General features: G+C 54.9%; 9 protein-coding genes across 9 annotated transcripts; 4 read left to right on the forward strand and 5 right to left on the reverse strand.

Moving 5' to 3' along the window:
* Nucleotides 1–129: 129 nt before the first annotated feature.
* On the reverse strand, nt 130–1,418 carry CABS01_09618 (uncharacterized protein; the record flags this gene model as incomplete). Its single annotated transcript, XM_060542975.1, has 4 exons — nt 130–344; nt 401–553; nt 607–1,029; nt 1,145–1,418. The coding sequence occupies 4 exons, from the start codon at nt 1,416–1,418 to the stop codon at nt 130–132; spliced, it is 1,065 nt and encodes a 354-aa protein (XP_060400191.1).
* Nucleotides 1,419–3,593: 2,175 nt separating this feature from the next.
* CABS01_09619 (uncharacterized protein) lies at nt 3,594–4,057 on the reverse strand (the record flags this gene model as incomplete). Its single annotated transcript, XM_060542976.1, has 2 exons — nt 3,594–3,690; nt 3,750–4,057. The coding sequence occupies 2 exons, from the start codon at nt 4,055–4,057 to the stop codon at nt 3,594–3,596; spliced, it is 405 nt and encodes a 134-aa protein (XP_060400192.1).
* Nucleotides 4,058–4,393: 336 nt separating this feature from the next.
* On the forward strand, nt 4,394–5,443 carry CABS01_09620 (50S ribosomal protein L3; the record flags this gene model as incomplete). The annotated part of the gene is made up of 1 exon (XM_060542977.1): nt 4,394–5,443. The coding sequence occupies one exon, from the start codon at nt 4,394–4,396 to the stop codon at nt 5,441–5,443; it is 1,050 nt and encodes a 349-aa protein (XP_060400193.1).
* Nucleotides 5,444–5,694: 251 nt separating this feature from the next.
* On the reverse strand, nt 5,695–6,443 carry CABS01_09621 (cytochrome oxidase assembly; the record flags this gene model as incomplete). The annotated part of the gene is made up of 2 exons (XM_060542978.1): nt 5,695–6,182; nt 6,269–6,443. 2 exons carry the CDS (start codon nt 6,441–6,443, stop codon nt 5,695–5,697), a joined length of 663 nt encoding a protein of 220 aa, XP_060400194.1.
* Nucleotides 6,444–7,015: 572 nt separating this feature from the next.
* Nucleotides 7,016–7,840, forward strand: CABS01_09622 (uncharacterized protein; the record flags this gene model as incomplete). Its single annotated transcript, XM_060542979.1, has 2 exons — nt 7,016–7,118; nt 7,230–7,840. The coding sequence occupies 2 exons, from the start codon at nt 7,016–7,018 to the stop codon at nt 7,838–7,840; spliced, it is 714 nt and encodes a 237-aa protein (XP_060400195.1).
* Nucleotides 7,841–8,088: 248 nt separating this feature from the next.
* On the reverse strand, nt 8,089–13,483 carry CABS01_09623 (ankyrin repeat protein nuc-2; the record flags this gene model as incomplete). Its single annotated transcript, XM_060542980.1, has 7 exons — nt 8,089–8,271; nt 8,327–10,116; nt 10,175–10,976; nt 11,041–11,091; nt 11,155–11,277; nt 11,520–11,600; nt 13,391–13,483. 7 exons carry the CDS (start codon nt 13,481–13,483, stop codon nt 8,089–8,091), a joined length of 3,123 nt encoding a protein of 1,040 aa, XP_060400196.1.
* A 2,559-nt stretch (nt 13,484–16,042) lies between these two features.
* On the reverse strand, nt 16,043–17,667 carry CABS01_09624 (CUE domain-containing protein; the record flags this gene model as incomplete). Its single annotated transcript, XM_060542981.1, has 4 exons — nt 16,043–16,488; nt 16,571–17,125; nt 17,203–17,551; nt 17,647–17,667. 4 exons carry the CDS (start codon nt 17,665–17,667, stop codon nt 16,043–16,045), a joined length of 1,371 nt encoding a protein of 456 aa, XP_060400197.1.
* Nucleotides 17,668–18,568: 901 nt separating this feature from the next.
* On the forward strand, nt 18,569–20,710 carry CABS01_09625 (helicase associated domain-containing protein; the record flags this gene model as incomplete). Its single annotated transcript, XM_060542982.1, has 1 exon — nt 18,569–20,710. One exon carries the CDS (start codon nt 18,569–18,571, stop codon nt 20,708–20,710), a length of 2,142 nt encoding a protein of 713 aa, XP_060400198.1.
* A 1,855-nt stretch (nt 20,711–22,565) lies between these two features.
* CABS01_09626 (uncharacterized protein) lies at nt 22,566–23,251 on the forward strand (the record flags this gene model as incomplete). Its single annotated transcript, XM_060542983.1, has 4 exons — nt 22,566–22,639; nt 22,731–22,752; nt 23,021–23,081; nt 23,151–23,251. 4 exons carry the CDS (start codon nt 22,566–22,568, stop codon nt 23,249–23,251), a joined length of 258 nt encoding a protein of 85 aa, XP_060400199.1.
* Between the last annotated feature and the right edge of the window lie 844 nt (nt 23,252–24,095).

Here is a 24,095-nt window from a genome sequence, read left to right on the forward strand (position 1 = left end):
TTCCATTGTCCCAAGTATGCTCGGTGGTCCACATCATCCACCGAGCCAAAACGCCATCGATCATTATGTATGCGCTTGTTCAACTGCGATTTGCATAGCTAGCCGATAGTTCATGCAAATCATCATTCCTTAGTTGTCATCCAGGGAGTTGAGATGCTTTTTTGTGAATTCGAAAGCGGAGAAAAAGATGGCGTTGACGACGCATGAGCGACCCATTGAAACCCCTAGTCCGCGATACATATTTCGTTTGAAGAATTCAATCTTCGGCGGCGGCTCAACCTGTTGCCCTTTCGAGTACAAGAGAGAGTTTCGCTGGTAGATACTCTTTGCCGAGTCAATGGGGTCTGCCAGAGTATTAGCGTCACTTGCCCGAGGTTCTTTGGCACCAGAAAGCACATACATATCATTGCCCAGGATACTATCCCGCACATGCCCCCAGAGATGACAACCGCGAACTTATTAGTCGTCGGGTGGTCACCACCAAAGGTAGTTCCGAGCTGCTTTCCGCTCTCGTAGACCATGAAGTAAATGGCCGTACCCAAAGTATCTCGCACTGAAATGGTCAGCTGAGGGTTTTGATGGGGTTGTACGCCTGGGCAGACTTACACAAGTGCAAGTTGAAGCCAGTGTAAAGCCCCAGAGCACCCCTATGACGAACAATGTTGCGCATGGTCTTGAAAGTGCCCTTATTTTGGTAGCTTGCTGCAACCTGGTGGCCATTGGTGGCGCGGCAATTTGCTTCCTTGAGCTTTTGTTGGTCTGACAACAAGACAGCCACCTGCGCGCTGAGCTTGGTGAGCTCAAAAGGGCAGGCGAGAAGCGTGATACATGAGCCGGCAGTGGCGCCGGCGGCTCCAAAACAGGCAATGGAGTACAGATTCGGATATGTGCCTTTCTGATTCACATGCTGCAGCACGTCGAATCCCAGGGCGTTCTTAACCCAGCCCGAGTAATTGTGTTTGGCGCGTTGGTAAATCGAAAAGGACATGGTTCGGACGAGTGTGATGCTGGCCATTGGGGCGAGGACGCCTAGTGAGGGGCAAAAGAAGGTTAGTCAATGGGATCATGACTTGAGGCGAGATGAGGGGTCGCGTGTATAAGGGAGCTGGAGGAAGAGGGACAGAGGGAATGAGGGACTCCTTACCCCGAAAGAAGCCTCTCAACTTCTCGGTGCGGTATGTGTGCGTCACACAATCGAGGAAGCCTTCGTATCGGTAGGTCTGCATTCGCGTTTTCACGCTATCGAGGGGAAATGCAAGGACAGTCGAGAACATACTCGACGTGCTGGCGGCGATCTCGGTGCGATAGCGCTTGACCAGCCTCTGCGGGCGCTCTTCCTGAGCTCGAGGCATGATCGCAGTCGGTTGGCGGGCCGGAACATGATGTATCTGGTGATATTCGGCTTCTGTCGCTGGCATGCTTCTAGCAGTGACGAGATGGCAGCGCCTTCAGACGGTGATCTCGTGGCGAGAGATCAAAGTCTTCAGCGCGGTCGTGATACGGCCCTTTGCCAGTTGGGGTTTGGTCCATCCAGACCGCGCAGCAGGTGGAGTTGGGGTGATGGTGTGGACGAGCGACAAACAGGGCGACGGGATGACGGGCTCGCGAAGTTTGGAGGATAGACGGCGAGAAGCAGTAGGGAAACAGAGACGATGATGTTGATGACGAGTTGATCGGTCAGAGATGTGAAAAGAGCTGTCTCAAGGCAGTCTGGGGAATCGAGAGCTGAACCCCCGGGAATTGACGCTGTTGTGCCCGCTAACCATGAGAGATTTGCGGGTTAAGATGAAAGAGAGAAGAAGGGAAGAATCATTGAAGGGTAAGGTAGGCGTGAACTACGGATACTTCAAAGGTAACTCGGATTGCGGGGTCGGCAGTGGGAATCTACGGCGTAGAAAGATACATCCGCATCACAGACTGTTGTATCCGTAGGGGCACCTCAGCTAAGTACTTAGTTGAAGGTACGATTACAGCCACAACTTATACAGCACCCAACCTTGCCTTTCCCTGACCTCATGGCAAGCTCAGTTCAGCATCTTGCCCCCCCTCATCTTCCCCCTTCTTCCCTCAACTTCAAGTGACCGGGTGAGGTTCCGACTCTGCGATGGTTGTATCAGGAGGTACCTTCAAAACGACGACCATTCCAAAGCTGCAGGACCAGGGCAGTTCGTGGTGCGGAAAGCTGCATCCTTTCCGCACCTGGGAGGCCCCCTTCGGCCCCGCTGAGCGACCAGTCGTACCATTGCTGATTGGTATCTCCAGGACGCACCCACGCACTTCACTCCGTAGCAGCAGTAGCACCAGCAGAAGATACCTTTACCTTAGTGTCTGAGTCCACTGAAAGGAGACCAGGGCCCCGTTGGATCTCCAACGATCCTGCGCTTCTCATTTGTTCCTTCCGGTAGCGGCCGCTAACACCAATCAGCCCAGATTGGCCAGTGTTGCCATCTCAAGAATCCACCGTCACAAGCCAGACTGCCAGTGACGCCTCTCCCAGTTCTCTCCCTGGTGGGCTATCTCTAGTGTCACAGAGTGTTTTCTCACCCGAGCTTTGGAAATATCGTACTTGTCCAGGCGGACAACTCGGTCGACCACCTTACGACAACAGCGGGTCGGTTTCACGGGGCGAGCCATATTGTTTCCGAATAGGGTATTTTTGGTACTCAAAAACAGATTTCCAAGGGAACCACTCTTTTGATATATCTCCCCGTACCGGCAAAGGGCCGACCACCACCGCCCTGGCGGCCGAGACTCTTGGCTCCGACACGGGGGGTGTACACGGGGGTTCGCCTCAACTCTTCCCCCTCAGCCCTCAGCTCAGTCCGTGAAGGTCGGGCACCTCACTTCTCGCTTACTTCTCAACATTTGGGGCAGAACGCCCGCCATGTACGACAAAACGTTATTGCCTCCGAGGTGCAGCCATCTAGGTCCCTATTCATATGCCCCCATCAACCTCCTGACGGGTTTTCTCTGTTGAATGACACTGTCTCAAGATCTCTGGCGTGATTCGGGGAAACTGAAGCAGCGTTCCGCAAGAGGCGAGGAATAATGAGCTCATAAACAGCAAGAATCAACATACAAGCGGGCGCCAGCAGCGCTTCGCGAGCAAATAATCGACCATGCAACCATCAACAGCTTAGACGGCTGCTCCAACCTTCACGTAGCCAAACGTGCTAACCAACCACAGGTGAGTCGTTTCACTTGCTGACCCCGCGCATCTGCAGATCGCCCGCCTGGCAAAGGTCGCACCAGCGGTCGTTTCTCTCCCCAACGCCAGTTTCCTCCAATGGCTTATCATCGGATAAGAGAATAGGTACTGCATCGCGACGTTTCGGGCTTATCGTGTTCCGTTCCGTCCTCTGCCTGCCTTCTTTCCACCCTGGCACCACAACAAGCCTCGAAGCGTGGTATCTGGGCTGATGATCCCGCCTGGGCATGCTGAGATGGACATGTCTCCATCAATGCCTGCACTTCCAGTAAGGTGGAACCGTTTGAGATTTTCAGGAATTGGTCAAGCTGCACTCTTTGATGACAGCCAGTGCAGGCGTGCGAGTGACAACTCGATCACGACTACCGTGACTTGCTCGAGACCATCATCTCAGTCGAATACCCATCGACTTGTTCAGCATGTTTATCGTCATGTCATAGTGATTGTATACTGTAGCTTTCATGTTGTTGGCCTCTTGGATGCTGAATAATTCAACGTCAGCAACCGTATCTCTCACAACCGAATCAGAAGCAAAACTCACACATCCTTGCCCCGGGATTCCGATTCCTTGCGAAAGCTGACCTTCCACGTATCCATATTCTGCCTCTCCCAAGCCACGCGGACGAGGTTCTTGAGAACCTTGTGCTCGATACCGGCCTCTCTGCGAGCCGCCTGTATGAACCACAGTGTTCTCTTGGAAACCTCCGGGTCCCACACCGCGTCTTTATCGCGAAACGACGCTCTCAGCTGGTTGCGGACGGTGTACCTGTGCGGCGGTGCGAATTGAACCGCTCGTAGGAGCTCACGGTAGAGATGTCTGTAAGCATGGATGATGGGTGTTTTATCCATCTTGGCCAAGTTTAGTCTTCTTGGTGTAGAGCAAGACTTTCGCTGGAGTAAAGTGGCTCTTTGCTCTCAAGAATCTGTCAATTGAATAGAGAAAATGGAATGTTTACTTGAGTATCCTGATTGATCGCAGAGTTATTCTTTGAAAAAGAGAGAAAAGACCCTGGCATGAGCTCCTGGTAAGCTCAGTGACCATTTCACTTCAGGGAGGCGCACGGACCACTTCAAGATTTCCACCCCAGGCACTCAGATCCGACCTCAACTCCAAAAAATTCCATCGCCGACCTCACACCAGACCACCTCTTTCCGCCCTCAATTCCACCCCCCCGGCCATCCACCATGGCGCCCCGACTACCCCCGAGCTGCCTCCAGCTCCTCCGATCGACGACGACGACGATATCAAACACCTGTTCCGCCGCCGCCAATGCCTCGGCCGTCATCGCCCCTCGCCTCCAGCTCCTCCCTTTCACCGCGAAGCGCGGCGTAAAGTACGGCTGGTCCACGGCGCCCAAACGCAGCAAGCCCACCCGTTTCAACCAGCCCACCGCCGGCCTCCCCGTCCTCACCACTGGTCCCGCCGCCGCCCTCGCCCGCCGCGAGAAGACGACGCCCCTCCGCACCGGCGTCCTCGCCGTCAAGAAGGGCATGACGGCCATCTACTATGGCAAGAAGCGTGTCCCCTGCACCGTCCTCCAGCTCGACCAGGTCCAGGTCGTCGCCAACAAGACCCGCCCGGACAACGGCTACTGGGCCGTTCAGATCGGCTCCGGCTCCAAGGAGCCGCGCAACGTCGAGAGGCCGATGCTCGGCTACTACGAGGCCAAGGGCATCGCGCCCAAGCGCCACCTGGCCGAGTTCAAGGTCCGCACCAAGGAAGGGCTGCTGCCCGTCGGCGCCCAGCTGTTTCCGGACTGGTTCCAGACGGGCCAGTACGTCGACGTCCGCTCCAACAGCCGCGGCATGGGCTTCGCCGGTGGTATGAAGCGTCACGGCTTCGCGGGTCAGGAGGCGTCCCACGGTAACTCGCTCAACCACCGCACCATCGGTACCACCGGCCCCTCGCAGGGTTCCGGTTCCAGAGTCATGCCCGGCAAGAAGATGCCCGGTCGCATGGGTAACGAGCGCGTCACGGTGCAGAACCTGACGGTGCTCAAGGTGGACAACGAGCTGGGCGTCGTGCTCGTCAAGGGCGCCGTCGCGGGCCCCAAGAACTGTATCGTCAAGCTGCAGGATGCCGTCAAGAGGAAGGCGCCGGCGCTTCCTTACAGGCAGGACAAGTTGGAGGAGCTGTTGGAGGCCAACGTGGATGGCGAGGCGAGATTGCAGGAGGCCAGAGAGAGGCACTTGGTGCTGAAGAAGGAGAGGAAAGAGCTCCCGGCACTTGTATAGATATCGTCCACCCTCCCCCTTTTCCCCTACTGTTGTTTACGAAAGTCTGTGTACTATACATGTTGTACATTTATCACCCCATTAAGAGAGGCGCATAGCTTTAGGGTCATTATCTCGCCCGACCCGAATTCCAACCCAATGACTTGAACTACCTCGAACCCATGCATGCTTTTGATGACGATTCCCTTCACGAGACCTTGAAGTGACTGTAGTGCTGCCCTGTATTCAACGGTCCTCCTTGTCTCTCTCACTCACTTGATATTCTGCCTGAAACCCCTCGTCTCCGCCGCCGACACCACAGCCTCGAGATCATCATCACTCAAATCATCACCCGGAATAGACCCCTTGAACGGATCCGCCCCGTCGAGCAGATCAATCTTGCGCCCGTCGGGCGTCTCCAAGCTCCACTCGGTCGTCTCGAACAGGCCCTTGTGCGACGTCCGGAAGCTGGCAAACTTCATGACGGCCTCGTTGCGGGACCCCTTGACGCTGAAGCTGATGTCGATGCGCCCGTGGAGCTGGTTCATCTCGCCGGCGATCCAGGGGATCTGGTGCTTGAACTGCACCTCGTCGCCTAGGTACTCGCGGGCTTTCGGGGAGGTGCGCAGCGCGTAGAGGGTCGAGGCGATGACGGGTGAGGAAGACTTTTGGTAGTTGAAGATTGCGATACTGCTGAGGGCGATGGCGGCGGCGAAGAGGGGGAGGGTGCGGGACCAGCGGAAGGTGATCTGGTTGAGGTCTATTGAAAGAATTGTGGTGGTTAGCGGATGGATGACAACGGGAAGAGAGAAGAGGGAAAGAGGGGGAGAAAGACGAGCAGTTTACCTGGGAGTTCTCGATCTGCGCGCCGCTCCATCAGCGGTCCGGACCCGGGCTTCGGCGCTGCGGTCGCCCATCTCCTTTGAGCCTGCGCTCTGAGCTGCTGCGGCTGCTGCCGTTGCCTCGCGGCGGCGCTGCGCAGCGAGGAGGCGAGCCTCCTGGTGGCTGTGTTTGAGAACATGCTGGAAATGAAACTCCCCGTGGAATCGAAATCGTCCTACGAGTGAAGTCGGGGCTACCGCGTCGGTGGGTGTGGTCGGTTCGAATTTCGTGATGCCGGGCGTTGCGTCTGGGTCAAATTCTCGGGATGCTCCGAATCAGACCATGCAAGTTCGGTCAGTTCGGTCGGTCGGTCTCGACTCTCGGTGGGCGGGGCCAAAGCTCTCTCTCGAAAATTCCCGGGGTCCTGGCGTGGGCATTTGGAAAGCAGAGAAAAAAAGCAATCGATAAACAGTAACCAATCAGACCCTGGACCCAAGACCCCTGTCGCACATTGTCCAGCTGTCGCGCGTCATAAGGCTGAGTGGTCGGTCACGGCCCCCTCTGCGAGAGGTAAGGTAGGTGAGCTCCATCTACACCTATTGCACCGATACCTTACGTAGCTACCTACCCAGGCTTCTACAAATCTGTCTTCATCGACTGGACTTATCAACACGTAGACCAAGTGTTTGCGCCTTTAACAGCTACGACATCATTACAAAGCACCAGCAACCCGCTGCAGCTCATCGCGCATTTGACAACCTCCATACTAAAATGGCAGAACCTCGAGGCGCAGCCGCTCGTCTGCGGCGTACATTCCACTATCCCACAGACGACGACTCGGCAGACTCACAGCCAGAAGCCATGGACGAAGAGGGTACGACGTTAAAGACACAAAAACCTCATTCCCAATCCATCCCATTCCCCTCACTCTTCATCTTTCCATTCCGTCTTACATCGAAAGCTAACACCCAATCCCCTAACCTAGAACAAGAAACCCTCATCCGCCGCCTCGCAGAAGATAACGCAGCCCGCAACGCCCAATTCGCAACCGCCCTCCTCGTCCTTCCCCTTCTAACAACGATCCCCTACCTCATAAACCTCGCCCGCCTCTCCGCCCCGCTCACCTCCCTCCTCTCTCTGACATCCCTCCTCTCGACCGCCTACCTCCTCCACACCCAACCCCCAGGCGCGACCGGAATCCCCTGGCTCGACGCATGGTCCCGACCAAAGACCCCGCACCCCAGCCCGGCCTCCTCGCTCGAGTCCTCGACCTCGTCCGTCTCCGGCGGTCCGTCGTCCTACCAGCCCATTCAGACAACGCAGAGGAGACGCAGGCGGAGCTCCTTTTCTTTCGCCGAGGAGCAAAAAGGTCCACTGGAGCTGTATCTGCCGTACCTCAACCTCGGACTCTGTGGTATGCTTATCCTGGCGGGGTTGGCGACGAAGTCGAGCGAGAAGGCTTCGTTTGGCCACGTGGGGCTGGGGAACTTGCCTGCTATAGTGTACGTCGTTGTTCTGATTGCAAAGGTGGTCATGGGCAGCGTCGACCCGGAAAAAGAGTTGGCCACGCTCAAGTATGGTTTCAAAGGCGCGTAAAGCTTATGACTCCAAGCACAATTAGCTGCGTGGCAGCGGGAGATGTGTATTATTCTTTTGTTTTACTACGAATACCACGGGACCAGAAGGAGTTAACTTTACGACTTATGCTGGAATGACGATGTAACTATGATGCAGCGAGCGCGAAAAAGGAATATCCAGAGGTCAGGCTGTCACGAATCGAGATTGGAAAAGGTGCACACACACAAGTCTATTAACTTTTTCTGACACGTAATTACAACAATCTACTACACATCTATGGATTCGTTGAAGCGCAAGACACCGTGGCTTTTCAGGACACCGTCCACTCCCTTTGGCAGTCGCGGGAACGGATCTGTCAGAGAATTTGTCGACGACGGATCCAGTGACTTGTCTGTGACCAGTGCAAGACCGTGTGACTTGATGGCGTCCACCAGGGCGGGGACCATCTCCTGTTGTACAGTCAGTAAGAATATCACAGCCATCAACGAAAGGGCCTAAACCTACCAAAAGCCGTGAGCAGCAAATTAAGCCCATAAAGTTGTTGCCTTGCGCAACCCGAACCACCTCCTTGATTGATGCAGATCTTCTGCCGTGGCTCTGGATGATGTCCGGCGGCGCCATGACATCCTCCCGTCCCAGATCGTTGCACAGGAACACGGGGAAGTTTGGCTGCTTCCAGTTGAGTGCTGTGCACATGCTCGGGTTATATGAACTGAACACCACAGAACGGACCGACTCGAGCGACTGAGCTCGCTGAGCGCGGGCGTGATCAAACACATTAGTGAGAAGAGAGTCAACGAATGTGTTCAGGTCCAACGACGGGCCCAGACCCAGTGACCTTTCCTCGTCCAGTGACGGATACAAAATCTGGATGTTGACATGCATGCCATGCGGGAGCAGAGCCAGCGCCTCGTTGAGAGGGATACCCGCTGTCGCAAGAACCCGATGGACGTCCGCAATTGCGTCCAGAGGCCTTGTTGGTAATGATGCCAGTTCGGCTCTGCTAGGGCTCTTTGACGTGATCGTATTGAACTGCTCCATTGTCAATCTTGAGATGGGCAGGTCAATTCCACCACATGGTATCGTCCATCTCGGCCACAAGACAGGTACACCATCGCTGGTGTGCTGAACGAAGAGTTGGACAAAGTCACCTGACAAACTCGAACCAGTCACAAATGTGCTTGGACTGCGGTCGAATTGGCTTGTTGCCTTCCAGTACGTTTCGAAATCCGTAATCTCGAGTGGCTTACCGTTGAACGGCTTGATGACCTGAGTGTGGAAGCTGATCTGGCCAATTGCTCGTAGCCTTGGATCGAACAGGGGGAGACAGCACTTCCCAGAGCTACTAAGCAGCGCCTTGAAGGTATTGGGAAGGGCCACCGTCTTCGCAATGATCTTCGCGCCGTAGGTAGGGAAAACGTCGAAATCGAGTGTAAATGACTCCAAATTGTCGATTTGAAAGGAAACAATACGGGTATCTTCTTGGAAAGGCAGCATAATATTCTTCGGGATGAGATCCGAAACCTTTGATGAAATGGTGAGTCGGGCGGCAGGGTACTTCCCGTCGTGGAAGAACACTAGGGGTTGGTCCCCATTTTCCTCGAAACTGATCTGAATGACCGTCTTGGTGTCCAGGAAGTTGTGTCCGTACCGGCGCAACGGTATGATCGGCGGCGGCAGCTCAAGTTCAGGGATGGCATCCGGGTCAAGGGCCATCGGGTCGGGCCCGCTGCTCATCATTGGTCCCAATCCGGGCTGCATGATCATGGGGCTCGCCTTCGTTCTTGCGTTGTACGGTGCAAGCAATTGCATGCATTCGAGGTGGCCTTCCCAGACAGCGTAATACATTGCTGGCAGGTCCTTTTCGTCGACGATGTTGGGGTCTGCTCCGACGTCCAGTAACCCTTGGAGGCAGGGAACGTTGCCTTCGCTCGCGGCATGAACCAGGGGCGTCCAACCGTACAACTTATCAACCTGATCGAGATTTGCTCCAAAGTTCTTGAGCAAAAGGAGAAGCTCTGGCCTTTGGCCTGACCGAGCAACAAGGTGTTGGGGATAGAGTCCTTCAGCGTCGGGAACGATCTGTGCTCCATGCTGGAGGAGCATTTCCACGATTGCCAACGAACCATGCTCGCAGGCAAGGTTCAACGGTACATGGTCTGCGTCAGAGACAGGGTCGATTCGAGCGGACTTTGCTAGCAGTCGTTCGACGCACTGAAGGTGGCCGTGAATGATTGAGTGTACCAGAGGGGTAAAGTTATCATGGTCGATCAAATCTATCGTTGAAGTATCCGCTGTGAGGCTATGTCAGCAACCATGCAGCCACATTGCCTGTACTTATATAGATCTTACCACTAGTCAGGGCGTCGAGCATGTCCAATCGTCCATGCATACTGGCATAGTGCAGCGGCACTCTGCCATACACATCGGTACGACTGACAGCAACACCTTTTGCCAGGCCGTATTCAAGGACAAACGAGTTCCCGTAGATGGCGGCTTGGTGCAGGCAATTTCGTTCGTTAATGTCGTCCTCTGACTGTATGTCGACCAAGCCCGTATCGAGGAGAGCCTGTAGAGTCTCTTTAGGCGCTTCGTGAATGGCAGCGAGGAACGTTCTAGTCACTCTCTCCATCAGAGAGATGTCAGAGCCTGAGGACGAGCTAGCAGCCGTCCGCATTCGAATCAGGAGATCCCTCAAAGCCTCGAGGTTCCCTGAAATGACCGTGTCGAGGAGTAGTGTATCCGCATCACCTTCGTCGGTTCCGAGTAGATGCTGGCTGCTCACGATATGATCACTACGAGGCTCGAAGCTGACATTGTCACCCTCGGCCCAAGCCCCCAGCTCTTGGAGACTAGTAGTGGCCTGGTCGGATAGTTCGCTAATGACGGTGGCATTGAAGAAGGGCTGGACCTCGACTGCTCTGGATAGGTAGAGTTCTTTGGTTTTCGACTTTGACGTCTTGTCCCACTTTTTGAGGATCTTGGAGAAAGCAGTCCCGTTGATCTCAACAAATTGTTGCAGCTTGTTCAAGTCGCTGGCAAACTGTTGGAAGCCCTCTTCGAGAGTTGTGAACTTGGCCGAACGTCTGGAAACACCATTGCGAGACTGCAACACCTTCTTCTTGTCGAGAAGAGTCTTCAGTCGCACCTTGAGCTAGGCGGGGGTCAGTTCTGACAGGGTAGAGTCATTACATTAGACAAGAGAAATTATTGCATACCTCTGCCTCCTTTTGTAGGTAAAAGGCGTTGACCTTTTCGAGCTCTCGTTCCTGTTCGAGAGTCAGTAAGTACGTTGGGAAGTTCATCGCACTGACCCATGACTGGATACATACCAATTGGAAAAAAAATGTGGCCTTGTTGGCCTGAAGGGCAGCCTGGGAGTCTATAGATATTGCGGAGCGGAGAGGGTCATGTTGTGCGCTCAGCGTGGGCGTAGCCGACAATTTCTTGATCAGCTAGTAGCGAATGTCAGTGGTAATGCCGGATGTGATTAGCTATTGCCATGGGGGCTTGCTCCATTCACCTGCCCCTGACGGGACAGTGTCGGGTACCGAGTTGACTAAATTCTAGAGGGGGTTTTTCTCCTTTTTGTGGTTTGCATACCAAGCTTCCATCCAATGCAGAAGAGAAGCGAGAGAACGGGGTAACAAAAGGGGGATAGAGACTGAAGAGGGAACTGCCGGACAACGAAACGTACCTTTTTGAGAGCCTTGTAGTTTACAAAACTAGCGGCATACTCTGGAACTTCAAGCTGACGCTTCTGAATCTGCTTGCCGAACTTCCTGCTGTTATATCAGCACAAGTTCGCCAGTGAGAACACACTAGGGGTTAGCTAAGGCCAAGAGACTGACATGATGGACGGACGCCCGTGGGATCACGGTGTCCAAAAGTGATCGTTGTAAGAGAGAGCAGCCTATGTGCCCTCCAGTAGTGGCAAGCTGACAGTGGATGTCTGCAGGGAGAAAGCTGATGACAGTAGGAGGCTCTGCGGGTGTGATTATGTGTCGGCGGCAGGCAAGCAAAGTAGCCACTCGCACAAGGGTATGCTGAGTGACGTCGCCTCGTGGCAGAGTTGTGTAGAACAGCTGCGGGTTAATGTAGAGAACCGTACGTGGGGTGCTCTTCAGTGGCGCAAGCTAATGGGATGACGAGTTGGGGGAAACCAAGGCCTTTTTTGGCGATCAGCAAGATAGAATCCTGCCGCGTGAGGTAGACTGAGTAGCGGACAAAGACAGGCGAATATCCAAGTTGAGGTAAGGATTCGAAGCTGTTGGTTGAGTTAGAATTTGAAGGTCTAGATTAAAGGGGACGATGATCGGGAGATATCCCTCGTGCAATAAGACGACCGCTTGGCCTGTAGAGCCACCAAGTAGCTATGACTGAAAAAATTGAGCACGCAGAAGGAGGAGCAGGAACCCATAAGCAGTACCCGTAGAGAAACTAGGTCATAACGAGCAAGATGGGTAGTAGGTGGGGGTATTCTGAAGCTATCCCGGGCATGCCTCGGTGACAACCAGGCTCTGAAGAAAGAGGGGCAACAACGCACGCGGCTCTAAGAACATGGACATGGTCAGGCATTTGCTCTGAACAGGTGCCACAAGTAGGTAATAGTTATTGATGCCAGACGCTGCGTGGGGGCAGGGAGGACGATGAATGGTTGCAGGTACTAGCAACCAGTGGATGGCAACATACCATGTCAGCGCCAGTGTCGGATGGCACACCCGTTGTTTGTCTCCGATGAGGAAAGCAAGGTCTGAGTTGGCCCAGGACCAGATCTAGTTACGGGTTGGACGGGGGGTGAGGTTAGGAAAACCAGGCGCGGCCGGGGACCAGAACATCGTCCTGTCCAGGGTATTGGCACCGTTTCCTAGTCTGACTGGGGAATAACAGGAGACGAGTGCGTCGTCGACCTTGGTGATAGGGGTTATGCAAAAGAAGCAGTAAAGCATGGATCGAGGGGTAGAAAGAGAGGTGATGTGAGTCGGAGTGTAATCAAGACGAAGGCAAAGGCAAAGACAAAGGCAACAGTAAACAGACTTGCGCCGAATCGGAGCAGATCACGAGATTGATTGTTGAGAGACATTCATGCTTACCGATCAAGATAGCAGGTTCAAGCGGTGATTGCTTCAACCTATGCTCTTTTGGATGAGAATAGTGATGTCTGGAGTTGCCGTAAGTTGCGGCCGTGGCGTATGCGTCTGTGTTGGTGTCGTGTGAGAGTGACGTCGAATTAGGCAAACCGAGGATAGGTCAGATGAGTGAGTTGTATGGTTCTGCAACTCTACCTCATCGGTATGTCGAGGTTTGCAGGGCGGCGGCGGTAAGAATGACAGCAGCCCAGATCTAGACTTCGGATTTGGGGAGTGGTGAATGAGAAGTGAGATGCGACTCTAGAAACCCAAATTCCAAGGGGTCCAGATCAGGAGGTACTGTGTGTATCTACCTTTCCTCACTTCTCTCTCTCTTTCTCTCAAGACGATGGGCTAGCAGGGCAGGCCGTAGTGGCAGAGGCAGTTGGCAGTCAAAGTCGTGAAATGTAAATGGGTGCCGACCGGGGTCTTGGCCAACCATGGTATCGGTCTGACCAATAGCAGGTCCGAGAAGCACCAGCAACGGGCCAGAGTATGGGTCCACCTGCCGGCCCTGGGTACGTGCTTCCATTGGGAAGTTGGGTCTGGTTAGGTATTCTTGCCCGTGCAGCATGTGCTGCGTGCAAGAGAGCAAGAGCATCGATCAGCCCCTCCCCTGTCTAGCTGTGAGGTGCGGGGTACCTTTTCTCTTGTCACTCCTGCCACCCTTGCCTACCTGCTAAGGTACGGATACCTAAAGTAAATGCGCACTGAAGACGACGTTACACCTGCGAGAACTGCAAGAGCTGCGAGAATCATCCACTCAGATTCAACTGGGCAAGAAATGGAAGGCATCAAGTGTGGCTCTTTGACTGTTTTGTGGCCAGTGCCCTGCCGTTTCGCCGTACTCGGAAAGTCTCCCAACGTCGACCTACGATGAGCTCCCAAGGAACATCTCGCCTACAATCTATCACATACCTATCCGTACTGAGTACCATATCATCGTACCTTGTGCCTCTGCCCTCTTCCGACCTTGTCTGCCCTGGTCAAGATCAAAGCGAGCATCCTCTGCTTGTACCTACCTACTCGGGCAAGTTCTCGCGCCATCTCGGAAACGAGAAAATAGTCGGACGACCTGAACCATCAAATGTACCCGCTCTGTGGCAGTTCAACAACGCATTGCGTCTGGCAGTGTATAATATCACAGAAACCGAGCACGTGTGCCATTTCTCACTGCCTCAGCGTGGATCCTGGAGGGGCCTGAAATTCTCGACGGCCGTGTCCGTTTTGCCAGAGCTCCCTTCCTACCTACTTTTCGATAGCCGCAGCCGTCACCAGCAGTACGTCGACAACATGTACCAAAAAAACATGTACATGGCCTCAAGGAACACCCGTGGAGTCCACCTCCCACCCACACATGCGCTTGATTCGCTTTCCCCCAAAGCCAAGTCTTCAGATCGCCGGCCAATGACGGCTCGCACACGAACCACGTTTTCCTCTCGATGTGCCAAGGACAAGGCTGAGAGAGGCACAACAGCACACTGCCAAAAACTCGGGGCGTTGAACTGTTGGAAAATTCCTGTCTCTATTTTTTTTCGGCACAAAATCACAACCTCTTCCACACCTGGATCCGAGATTTTCCATTCGACACTATTCATTTTTCGGTTCTACTTAATCCTCTCTCTTCTCGAGAAATTGGCCGGTCTAGCGAAGCCCTATACGGCTCAATGGACTTCCAATTTCACCGAGACGTGCCGTTGAGGGGTAGTGCTCACGGGCGACAAGTACCGTTCAGAACCCTACTCTGGCCATCTCCTCTAGCTGGCTTTCGCCAAATCATTTTGGGTACGAAGGAAAAGGCCCTCTCAGCTCTAACTGATTGGGATGTTTCAAGCCCAGACTTGCAGCAGCAGGAGCTCCAGCAACCTGCATCAATACGGAACCAGCCGGAGTGGTGGGCAGCAAAACCACATCAGAACTTCCCCGTCCAATCAAGATGGTGCGGGGCACATCAACCCGCGAGGGGGGCATCCAACTCATAGCGGCTACTTCTCGCTCTTTCGCTTCGCTTCACAAACTGTTGGCGAGTCCAACGACCCAGAAAGCGGGTGATGCGATACGTTCCCAGCCCGCTGTTATTAATGGGTTTCTCAACTTATATTGTAAACCCTTGCGAATCAAAATGCTTGTTTTTTGGTCGGATATAGGGGCCAATCAGCAAAAGACTACCATGGAGCCCATCAAAGCCCGAGGATGGGGACGGGATGGGGTTCCAGAGGTCATCGTGGGGCATAAACACTGTCAACTTGGGCATGAGCTCCTTTGAATCATCTCGTCTGTGAGCCAGAATCAGCAGTTGAAGGACGCTACTCACTAATACGCCTGGGCCTTTCTACCGCCTCGGATCGGTTATATCACGATACGACTGCTCGGGAATGGGACGGCAGCATGGCGGGGCATATCAGCTGCATGCTACCTTACCTTGACATGTTTGCATCCGCAGGCCATCCTGAACCTAGGCAACCTGGCAAGCGGCCATGCTGGAAAAGGCCGCGGCCCCCATCCCCATCCGCTGCTTGCCGCATCGCGAACGACAGCCATATTCACAACGTACGCATACGTCAGAGACCGATCGCCCATACTAGGGTCTTTTGCGAGTATTACATCCCGTATGCTTCGTATGCTTCGGGGTCTTCTTACCCGTGCATCATCATCACGCCTCTCTCTATGCAAGATCCGCGTGACCTTCCTGTTTCTATGTGTTCCAACTTCCAACTCACACCAACGCCAAGTCGGCAAATCGGCCTAGTTCCTAGGCGACAACATGAAATCCGACTCTGGTATTCTTCAACAATGAGGGAGGAACTTGGGCAACAGCAACACAATTGCGGGATAATTTCAATTTAGATGTCCTAACTAAAGGTACGTTTCCTAGTGAAATGGAAAGGGGGAATCATGAAAATCCCAGGTTCGCCATGCCTCCCGAGACCCCCCCCCCCCTCCCGGTTTGCCAGGCTGTCTTCGTCGTGTCGCTCAAGCCATAGCGTGGGGGGTTTTGGATATCTGAAAATGAAAGTAGTGTATCAACGCAAAAGCCACCCTTACTTCCTCAGATCACAACAGCCAAGCCTCGCTCTGGAGGTTCAAAATCTCAATTCTTCTTGGCGTCAGCACCAGCCGTCTCGCCGCTCTTGGACTCGACGAGGCTATCCGCCATAGCCTCGGCTGCGGCCTTCTTGAGCCTTTCGCTGTCCTCCGAGCTGGCGCCGGCATCCTTGGTGGTAGTATCCTTGCTGGTGGACGCGGCCTTCTCCTTTGCCTCCCGCTCGTCTTCGCTGTCGCCCAGGCTGAAGGGGTCGTTGTCGCTGATGGGGTTCGGGTCGACCGTCGACAGGGGCTGCCACTTGCTGGCCTTTGCCTTTGAACCGGACAGGTCTTCGGCGGAGCGTCTGGGCGACGAGCCGTACACGTCAATCTCCTCGGCGCCTTCCCTGAAGGCCACCTTGCGGCCGTCGTGGGGCTTGGGCGACTTTGAGGGTGGAGGGGGCTTGTAGAGGTCAGGGTTTGACAGAGGTCTGTTGTTATCGCGGAGAGGCGCTGGGTCCCATTGTTAGATCGTGCGGGATAGCAACAGTGCCAAAGGGGGTATGTAGCCGCGAAAAGGGGCATCGGGACTTACTTCCGTCGGCGGTGAACTTCATGCCCGCGAAGTCGTCGCTGAGCACCTGAGGATCGGCGTCGTATCTCTCGTAGTCGCCGCTCCGACGGCTCGACTCGCCGGGTCGTCGGGCGCCATACTGGCCCTGGCCCTGGCCTTGACCCGGCCGCTGGTGACTGGATTCGTCCTCGTCGGCAAACTCCTCGTCAAACCTCTTCTTCATTGTGGTGATCCAGCTGTTGACCTTGCCCTGCGTCTCCACGAACCCCTTTCGGAGCTTCTCCTGAATCACCGGCAACTCATCGTCAAAGAAGTTGGGTTCGCGGTCCTCAGCGTTCGGTCTGGGCTCGAGACCGGTCTGCTGCCTCCTCACACGGCCGCCGCCACCGCCGGGGCTCCGGTTAGAGGTTCTAGCTTCGTAGCTTCCAACATTGTCAAAGTGCTCCGCCAGCTGTCGTGCGTAGAGCTCGTCGGCTTCGAGCTGGGACAGCTGCGCGCCGCCCTGGGGGCGGGGAGGCTGGGGAGGGGGTTGTTCGTCGGTTGTCTCGTGCTGGGCCGCGTCGGGATCAGTCATTTCTATATCGGGGCCCTGTCAGTAAGAGAACTTTGTTGGCGGTTTTTGGGTAAGTGATGGGGGGTCACGCGACACATACCCAAGAGGGCATTGAAAGCCGGATCAATCTTTCCGCCGCTGGCTCTCAGGACCGCCTTAACGACGGAGATGTCGATGCTAGGGAAGGCCTCCTTCAAGATGTCCTCCGTCTTCTGCGTCTCGCCGGAGGGTCTCGGGGGCTTTGGTGGGGCCGCTTCGGCGGCGACGGGTGTCGAGGAGGTCATGTTGGACGAGGTGGTGTTGGTGTTGGTGGTCTTGGTGGTAGCCTGAGATGTAGTAGGAGCCTCACCGCCGAGAACACCTGTTTCCTGGATGTCTTCGTCGTCGGACAGATCCAGGGGTCGGACTGTTGTAGGCGACTCGGGCCCGCTCGAGGAAGTAAGCTTGTTCTGTGGAAAAAGAGATGAGGGTGTCAGTCTCTCTCTTGACAGGGTACATGTGCATGAAGTTTGGGCTCGTTTCGGGGGACGGGATATATGCGCACTGTTTCGATGGGGGCAGACATGACTACTGTTCGGTCGCTCTCCAGTACTTCTTCTCTCCTTGGGAGAGAGTTCGTCTCGGTGCAAGATGAAGGTCCCCAGCAAAAGAAAAGGAGTAGCTAGCAGGCAAGTCTGCTGAAGGATGGAGGGGGGGGTAATTTGCTTGCTTTCGCGAGATTGTTAGGTGCAAGGACGTTGCGGAATGCGCGCGCCCGGACGGAGGGGTTGGAGACTGGAGGGTACCTTAGCTGGCGAGATGACATTAAAGTGGGTTACGAAGCTGATGACGCCGCGCCTCCTTTGGGGAACTGGGAACTTCTAGGCGCCAGCTTGAGCTTGATGCTGAGCCACAATCCTACCGCCACACTTGTCGTCAGAATGTACCAAGTGATCCTGACAGCTTCTTTTTCATCACGATAACCCCTCCCACTGCTCCTTTAGTTGCCTAAAATACCCTTGAAATAGACAAGATATAGGAAGCATCAAAGAACGTTGCAGATCAAGTCATTTAGGTACAAGGGCGATAAAAAGATGGAAAGGGAGACTTTAGATGCTGAGCGGCGTATTATTATGTCAGCTATTGGACAATGTAGGTTGAAGCCTATGGTGGGATGCAATCAGAGATCGCCACCTGGGCTCAGCTGGTGACACTCTGACCGGCCAAAATTGCAACGTTCAATGTCGACAACCACTTGCAAACGAGGCCGATTGTGAGGCCAAACCACACTTACAAGAAAAGCTGGCAGCCAAAATGAGATGCATAAGGTGACAGACCTATTGTCTTACAATATCTCCCATATCTTGATGATTGATGTAAGGTCAGTTGCCAGTATTTGAAGGTAAAATCGCCACATTGAATAAACATCACTCATTTCTAACACACAAACAGTCTCTAGTCAATAGCCAAAAGGTTCTCACCAAACCATGGCAGACTTCGATCTCAACTCGGCCTTCATCCCGGCCCTGCACAAGCCGTCGGCCCTCCTCCCCATCGCAAAGCACCGCCAGGCCCTTCTTTATCTCATCGAGACCAAGCAGGTCACCATCGTCGTCGGCCAGACCGGCTCCGGCAAGACCACGCAGATCCCCCAGTTCCTCGAAGCCGCGGGATGGTGCGCAGACGGCAAGGTCATCGGCATCACGCAGCCGCGCCGCGTGGCGGCGACGACGGTCGCGCTCCGCGTCGCCGAGGAGGTTGGCTGTGAGATTGGCCAGCAGGTCGGCTACGCTATCCGGTTCGAGGACAACACCTCGGCGCAGACGCGCATCAAGTTCATGACGGACGGGCTGCTCATCAGGGAAGCACTTGTTGACCCCTTGCTGACGCGGTACTCTGTCATCATGGTTGACGAAGCCCACGAACGTTCCATCAGCACTGATATCCTCCTGGGACTACTCAAGAAGATTCTCAAGAAGAGGCCTGAGCTGCGCATCATCATTAGCAGTGCAACACTACAGGCTGAGGAGTTCTTAAAGTTCTTCACGACCTCTCCGGGGGACGAGCAGAAGAAGACGGTCACCGCTCCGGAGGACAAGGATGGAAAGGCCGATGCCGCTGACGACAACGAAAAGGGTGCAATTATTAGCTTGGAGGGCAGAGCACATCACGTTGACGTCCTCTACCTAGAATCACCAACAGAGGACTACGTCGAAAAGGCAATCTCCACAGTCTTCGACATACACACGACAGAGTCCGAAGGCGACATACTCGTCTTCCTCACAGGCCGTGAAGAAATCGACAACGCCGTCCAAGCCGTTGCCGACCGCCTGCTCGACCCGAACCAACCTCGCGGCCAGCAGACACTACAAGCGCTGCCCCTATACGCGGGTCTCTCGACAGAACAACAAATGTACGTCTTTGATAAGCCTCCCGAGGGCACGCGCAAGGTCGTCTTCGCCACCAACATGGCCGAGGCCTCCATCACAATCGACGGCATCGTCTACGTAATCGACACGGGCTTCGCCAAGCTGCGCGCCTACAACCCGCGGACGGGCATCGAGACCCTCACCTCGACCGCCATCTCAAAGGCCTCGGCGTCCCAGCGCGCCGGCCGCGCGGGACGCACCCGACCGGGCAAATGCTTCCGGCTCTACACGGAAGACGCCTACCTCGCCCTCCCCGAGGTCACCGTCCCCGAGATGCAGCGCTCCAACCTGGCGCCCTTTATCCTGCAACTCAAAGCCCTCGGCATCGACAACGTCCTGCGCTTCAACTTCCTCAGCCCGCCGCCGGCAGAGCTCATGGCCAAAGCCCTGGAGCTCCTCTACTCCCTGGGCGCCCTCGACGACTACGCCAAGCTGACGAAGCCGCTGGGCTACCGCATGGCTGAGCTGGCCGTCGAGCCGATGATGGCAAAAACTCTGCTCGGCGCGCAGTCGTTTGGGTGCCTGAGCGAGATGCTCACCATCGCGGCCATGACGAGCGCCGGCGGAAACAACGTCTGGTTCCACCACGACGGCGAGAGGCAACAGATGGAGCTGTCGCGGCGCAAGTTCGCCGCCGACGAGGGCGACCACCTGACGCTGCTCAACGCCTACCAGGCCTTTGTGACAAAGGGCAGGAAGGAGTCAAAGTTCTGCCGGGACCACAACCTCAACTTCAAGACCATGACCAGGGCCGTCAGCATACGGGGCCAGCTGAAGCGGTACCTCGAAAAGTTCGGCATCGCCGCCGACAATGAGCAGCAGCAGCAGCAGTCCTTCGGCCCCGCGGGCTCACGGCAGCAGCGTCAACAAAAGCACGACAACTCCACAAAGGCGGAGCAGATCAGGCGGTGCCTCACGACGGGCTACTTTGCGCACGCGGCGAGGATGCAACCGGACGGCACGTTCCGCAACGTCTCGGGCGAGACGACGCTCCACGCGCACCCCAGCTCCCTCATGTTCAACCGCAAGGCCGACTGGGTCATCTTCCACGAGGTCATGGAGACGGCCAACAAGATATTCATACGGGACATTACAAAAATCGAAAAGAATTGGCTGGTGGAGTACGCGCCCGAGTTCTACCAGCTGTCGGACAGTTCGGCGCGGCGGGCTCGCGACGAGGCTGAAGCTGAAACGCTATGAAAAAGGAGAAAAGAGCCCACGGGTATCCGTACAGGGAGGATACTAGAATCACTGAATGGGATGTGAAGCTGGGGAGCAGTAGGAAGGGGGGAAGGGGCCCTTGTTTCTGTGGTACGAGGGCCGCGGAGGGCGAGATGAGACGAGATTAGGGCGACGGGGGTTCCGATGAGGCTGGGCAGTTGAGGTCTTGAAGAAGCGAAGATTCTGCCGTTTTATTGTGTAACCAGGACACTGAGCTATGCAGCCTATGTCAGGTTGGCAGAGCCTCACAGGGGAGGACATGAGGTTATTGCAACTTTCAGACTTATTCCTTGGCGGTGGAAACTTTGGGCCATTGCCAATATCCGTACAGAAAACGGGAAGCAAGGTAGAATATCCGCACTGCGTATTCGTGCAAAGCCAGGACATTGAACTCACACGATTCAAGACTTGATAGTGTGCTGCGGCAGATATTTACAATTATTAGCACCTGAAGCAGGACCGTGTCGATACCGCTGTCCTTGATACAGCGGGCCGAGTGCAACCGTCGGACAGTGTCTACTATCCGTACAAGTTTATGGTGGCGTTGCAGGGCTCGAAATTGACCCGTTGGCCATAGAGCCTATGTGGAGTGTCCTACAGTCTGAAGTCAGCGTATCCGTACTCCGTAGAGATAACGATATCGATATACGGCGTACGGATAGCACATCTACATAATCAAAGGGTGATGTAAAGGTTGTGCAAGGAAGCACAATTTTATGAAATGCATCTGTACAGTTGCCGATTATACGCCATTTATACGAGCGTTGCAGACTGTCGTGATAGCGGTCGACCACCAGGCATTGTGATTGGCAGCAAATCTAGAGCACACCAAGAGGACGGGGCCGATCAAGATTTCTCGGCCAATGACCAAGCTTTGGAGGATCCATCGAGATTAGCTTAATTACTCGACTGGGGGCAATGCCAATTGTGATTTGGGCTTTTTGACTGGTTCGCCAAGCCAGCAATGGGATTGACTTTTTCTCATCCTCATCACCAGCGGCTGGTCTAGCCAGTCTTGCCAGTTCAGAGCCGCCTCAACCCCTGAGTCTTGGATCGAGGGAATTCGACGACGTTGTTGGACACCTGGACAACTCGTGTGGCTTTATTGTTCTCGCACTCGTATGAGGTGACATTGTCTTGTCGGGTGGCACGTGAGACGAGACATACGTCTATGCTTGTTTCTCCGGAGACATGCTTACGTAGACATGCAGGCGGAATGCTTCTGTCTCTCTTCAAATAGAAGAACCCGGCGGGGACATTGGAACGTCGGTGGAATCAGGGACTGTCTTGCAAAAGGGGATGAGCACTCCCCTCTTTTCTTGGCATTGGCACCGCTGCTGGTAGTCTGGTAGCTGCACCGGCCAGAAACCCGATGACGGCTACTCTCGAGTCTCGGACGATAGAGCCGGACGAGAACACATCCAGCCGATTGGCAACAGGCCAACAGCCATGGCAGACACCTGGCTCGAATTCCCAAGGAACGGGACTGGCGCTGCAATGCATCGCGATGACATGCGACTCAGATCCCCCTCGATTATCGGTGCCGGCGGGAAAGGATACCAGATGCGATGCGCTGAGCCGGACAACTGCCGCATCTCTTTTTCTTACCGGCCCCTTAACCCGGCCCTCCGTTGTCGCTGCATGGATCCCCCGTAAAAGGGGAGAGGTGCGACGCGGCGACCGCATGATGCGAAGCTGGGAGGTCCTGGGTCAAGAGGGGAGCCTTTGTTTCCCTGTTTCTCTCTGATTTGAACGGAGGTGTTTACCCTGGAAAGAGGTGAGTGATCGTCGCTGGAGTTGCTACTGGGATTGCCCACCCCCACCCAGAGCCGAAATGACGGCTCGAGATGCCGCGTTGGTGTTGTTGTTGGACTCGCTGGCAATGCTACCGCTACCGCCTGCGTTTTGGTAAGCTCAGCCTGTTGTACAATGCGGTTGCCTACCCGGTGTTGCATGCAGAAACGCTGATTAGAGATGAGAAGCCGTGCGCGCGATTTAGTACGATGATGTGCGGATGCACTGTAAGACAAACTCTGATAAGAGACGCGCAAGTCAGGAGTTGCGTCGCACCGTTCAACACCATCAGCTAAGTATAGGTAGGCAGAGGCTTTCGGGGTTGCAAGCCTATCTATGCCTTTCGTAGGATGGTTTGGTTGATACACCAGAGGCATACTCCATACGCGTTGAGTGGTCCAATTGGGAGTTGGGCCAAAAGAGGTAAGCTGCAATGGGTAGTCGGCACGTCAAGAGAAGAGAGGCATAAACTGTCGTGGATCGCGAACGCGCCAGCGGGGGAGCATGGTGGAGAGCGGGCGGGAGCTCAGCCTCCTCGATGAGTTTATCAGGAGAGGTTCACCTTAACCCCGGGAGTGCCCGCCTGCCAGGCTGTGACCGTTGACGACCTCATTCCATGTCCAAGAATTGCAACTTGTCGCCGGCGTCGTCACCGTCCGGCAACCCCTTGGTAAAACCCGGGACCTGACTTCCAAGAGGAGAGACAAAGACCCGACGCAGCTTTAGGTAACGGCTCCAATTTCGGTAGAGCCCTGGGCTGGGTCTGGGGGTTGGGTGTGGTTTCGCCGGCGAGACAACCTAGGCTCGAGTGTCGGCGGAGTCTCCCGATAAGTCTTGTCGATAGATTGGCTTGTGCCCCTGATGTTGGGTGCATAAGAAAACAACAAGATGGACAGCGTATTCATAAGAGTAGATATGAACGGATGCTGGGGATGTCTGAGACCAGTCTGGATCCAGAAACAGCGGCCGAGGATCTAGAAGCCACTGAAGCCACTAGTTCGTCGGGAAGATTAGCGCTGCAAGCCTGCGGTGTGGTTGTGCATGTACTTCTACCGCCTGCGCGGGCGGAGGTGGACAAATCGCAGAGTGAGGCCAGAGCATCTTGTCCGTCTGCTGCTTTGCCATATCTTTTGTCCCATTGAATATTTTTCGTCGGTAAGAATTGAGGTGGTGACAGTGTGAAGAAATCAACTCCTTGTTCGGACGAAACACCAAACATCGAAGTGTTGGGATGAAGCTGAGTAGGATATGGCGGGTGTTTGGGTGGAAATCGACCGTAAGAAGGGCAATCTTTTGCACGGTGTCTGTTGACCGTGCTGCTTCTGCTGACTGATGTTTGTTCACCGTCCCATCCATCCAATGTGATGCCATCTGATGAACGATCTCCACCCGTTGGAGCTTTCCAAGGTCGAGGAGGGGCGCGTTCCTGCAGCAAATCCCTGCGCTAGACGAGGGGAGCCCCTGTAGGACCATGCGCTTGTATCGATTTTAGTGCAACGCTCTTGGGATGGCACAGCCGGCATCAGCCAGTCAGCGGTCGCCCGTACCTGACTTGCGGCTGCTTGAGAGA

Source organism: Colletotrichum abscissum (genome assembly GCF_030869225.1).
Source record: "Colletotrichum abscissum strain IMI 504890 chromosome Unknown Scaffold_23.1, whole genome shotgun sequence".
Classification (NCBI taxonomy): Eukaryota; Fungi; Ascomycota; class Sordariomycetes; order Glomerellales; family Glomerellaceae; genus Colletotrichum; species Colletotrichum abscissum.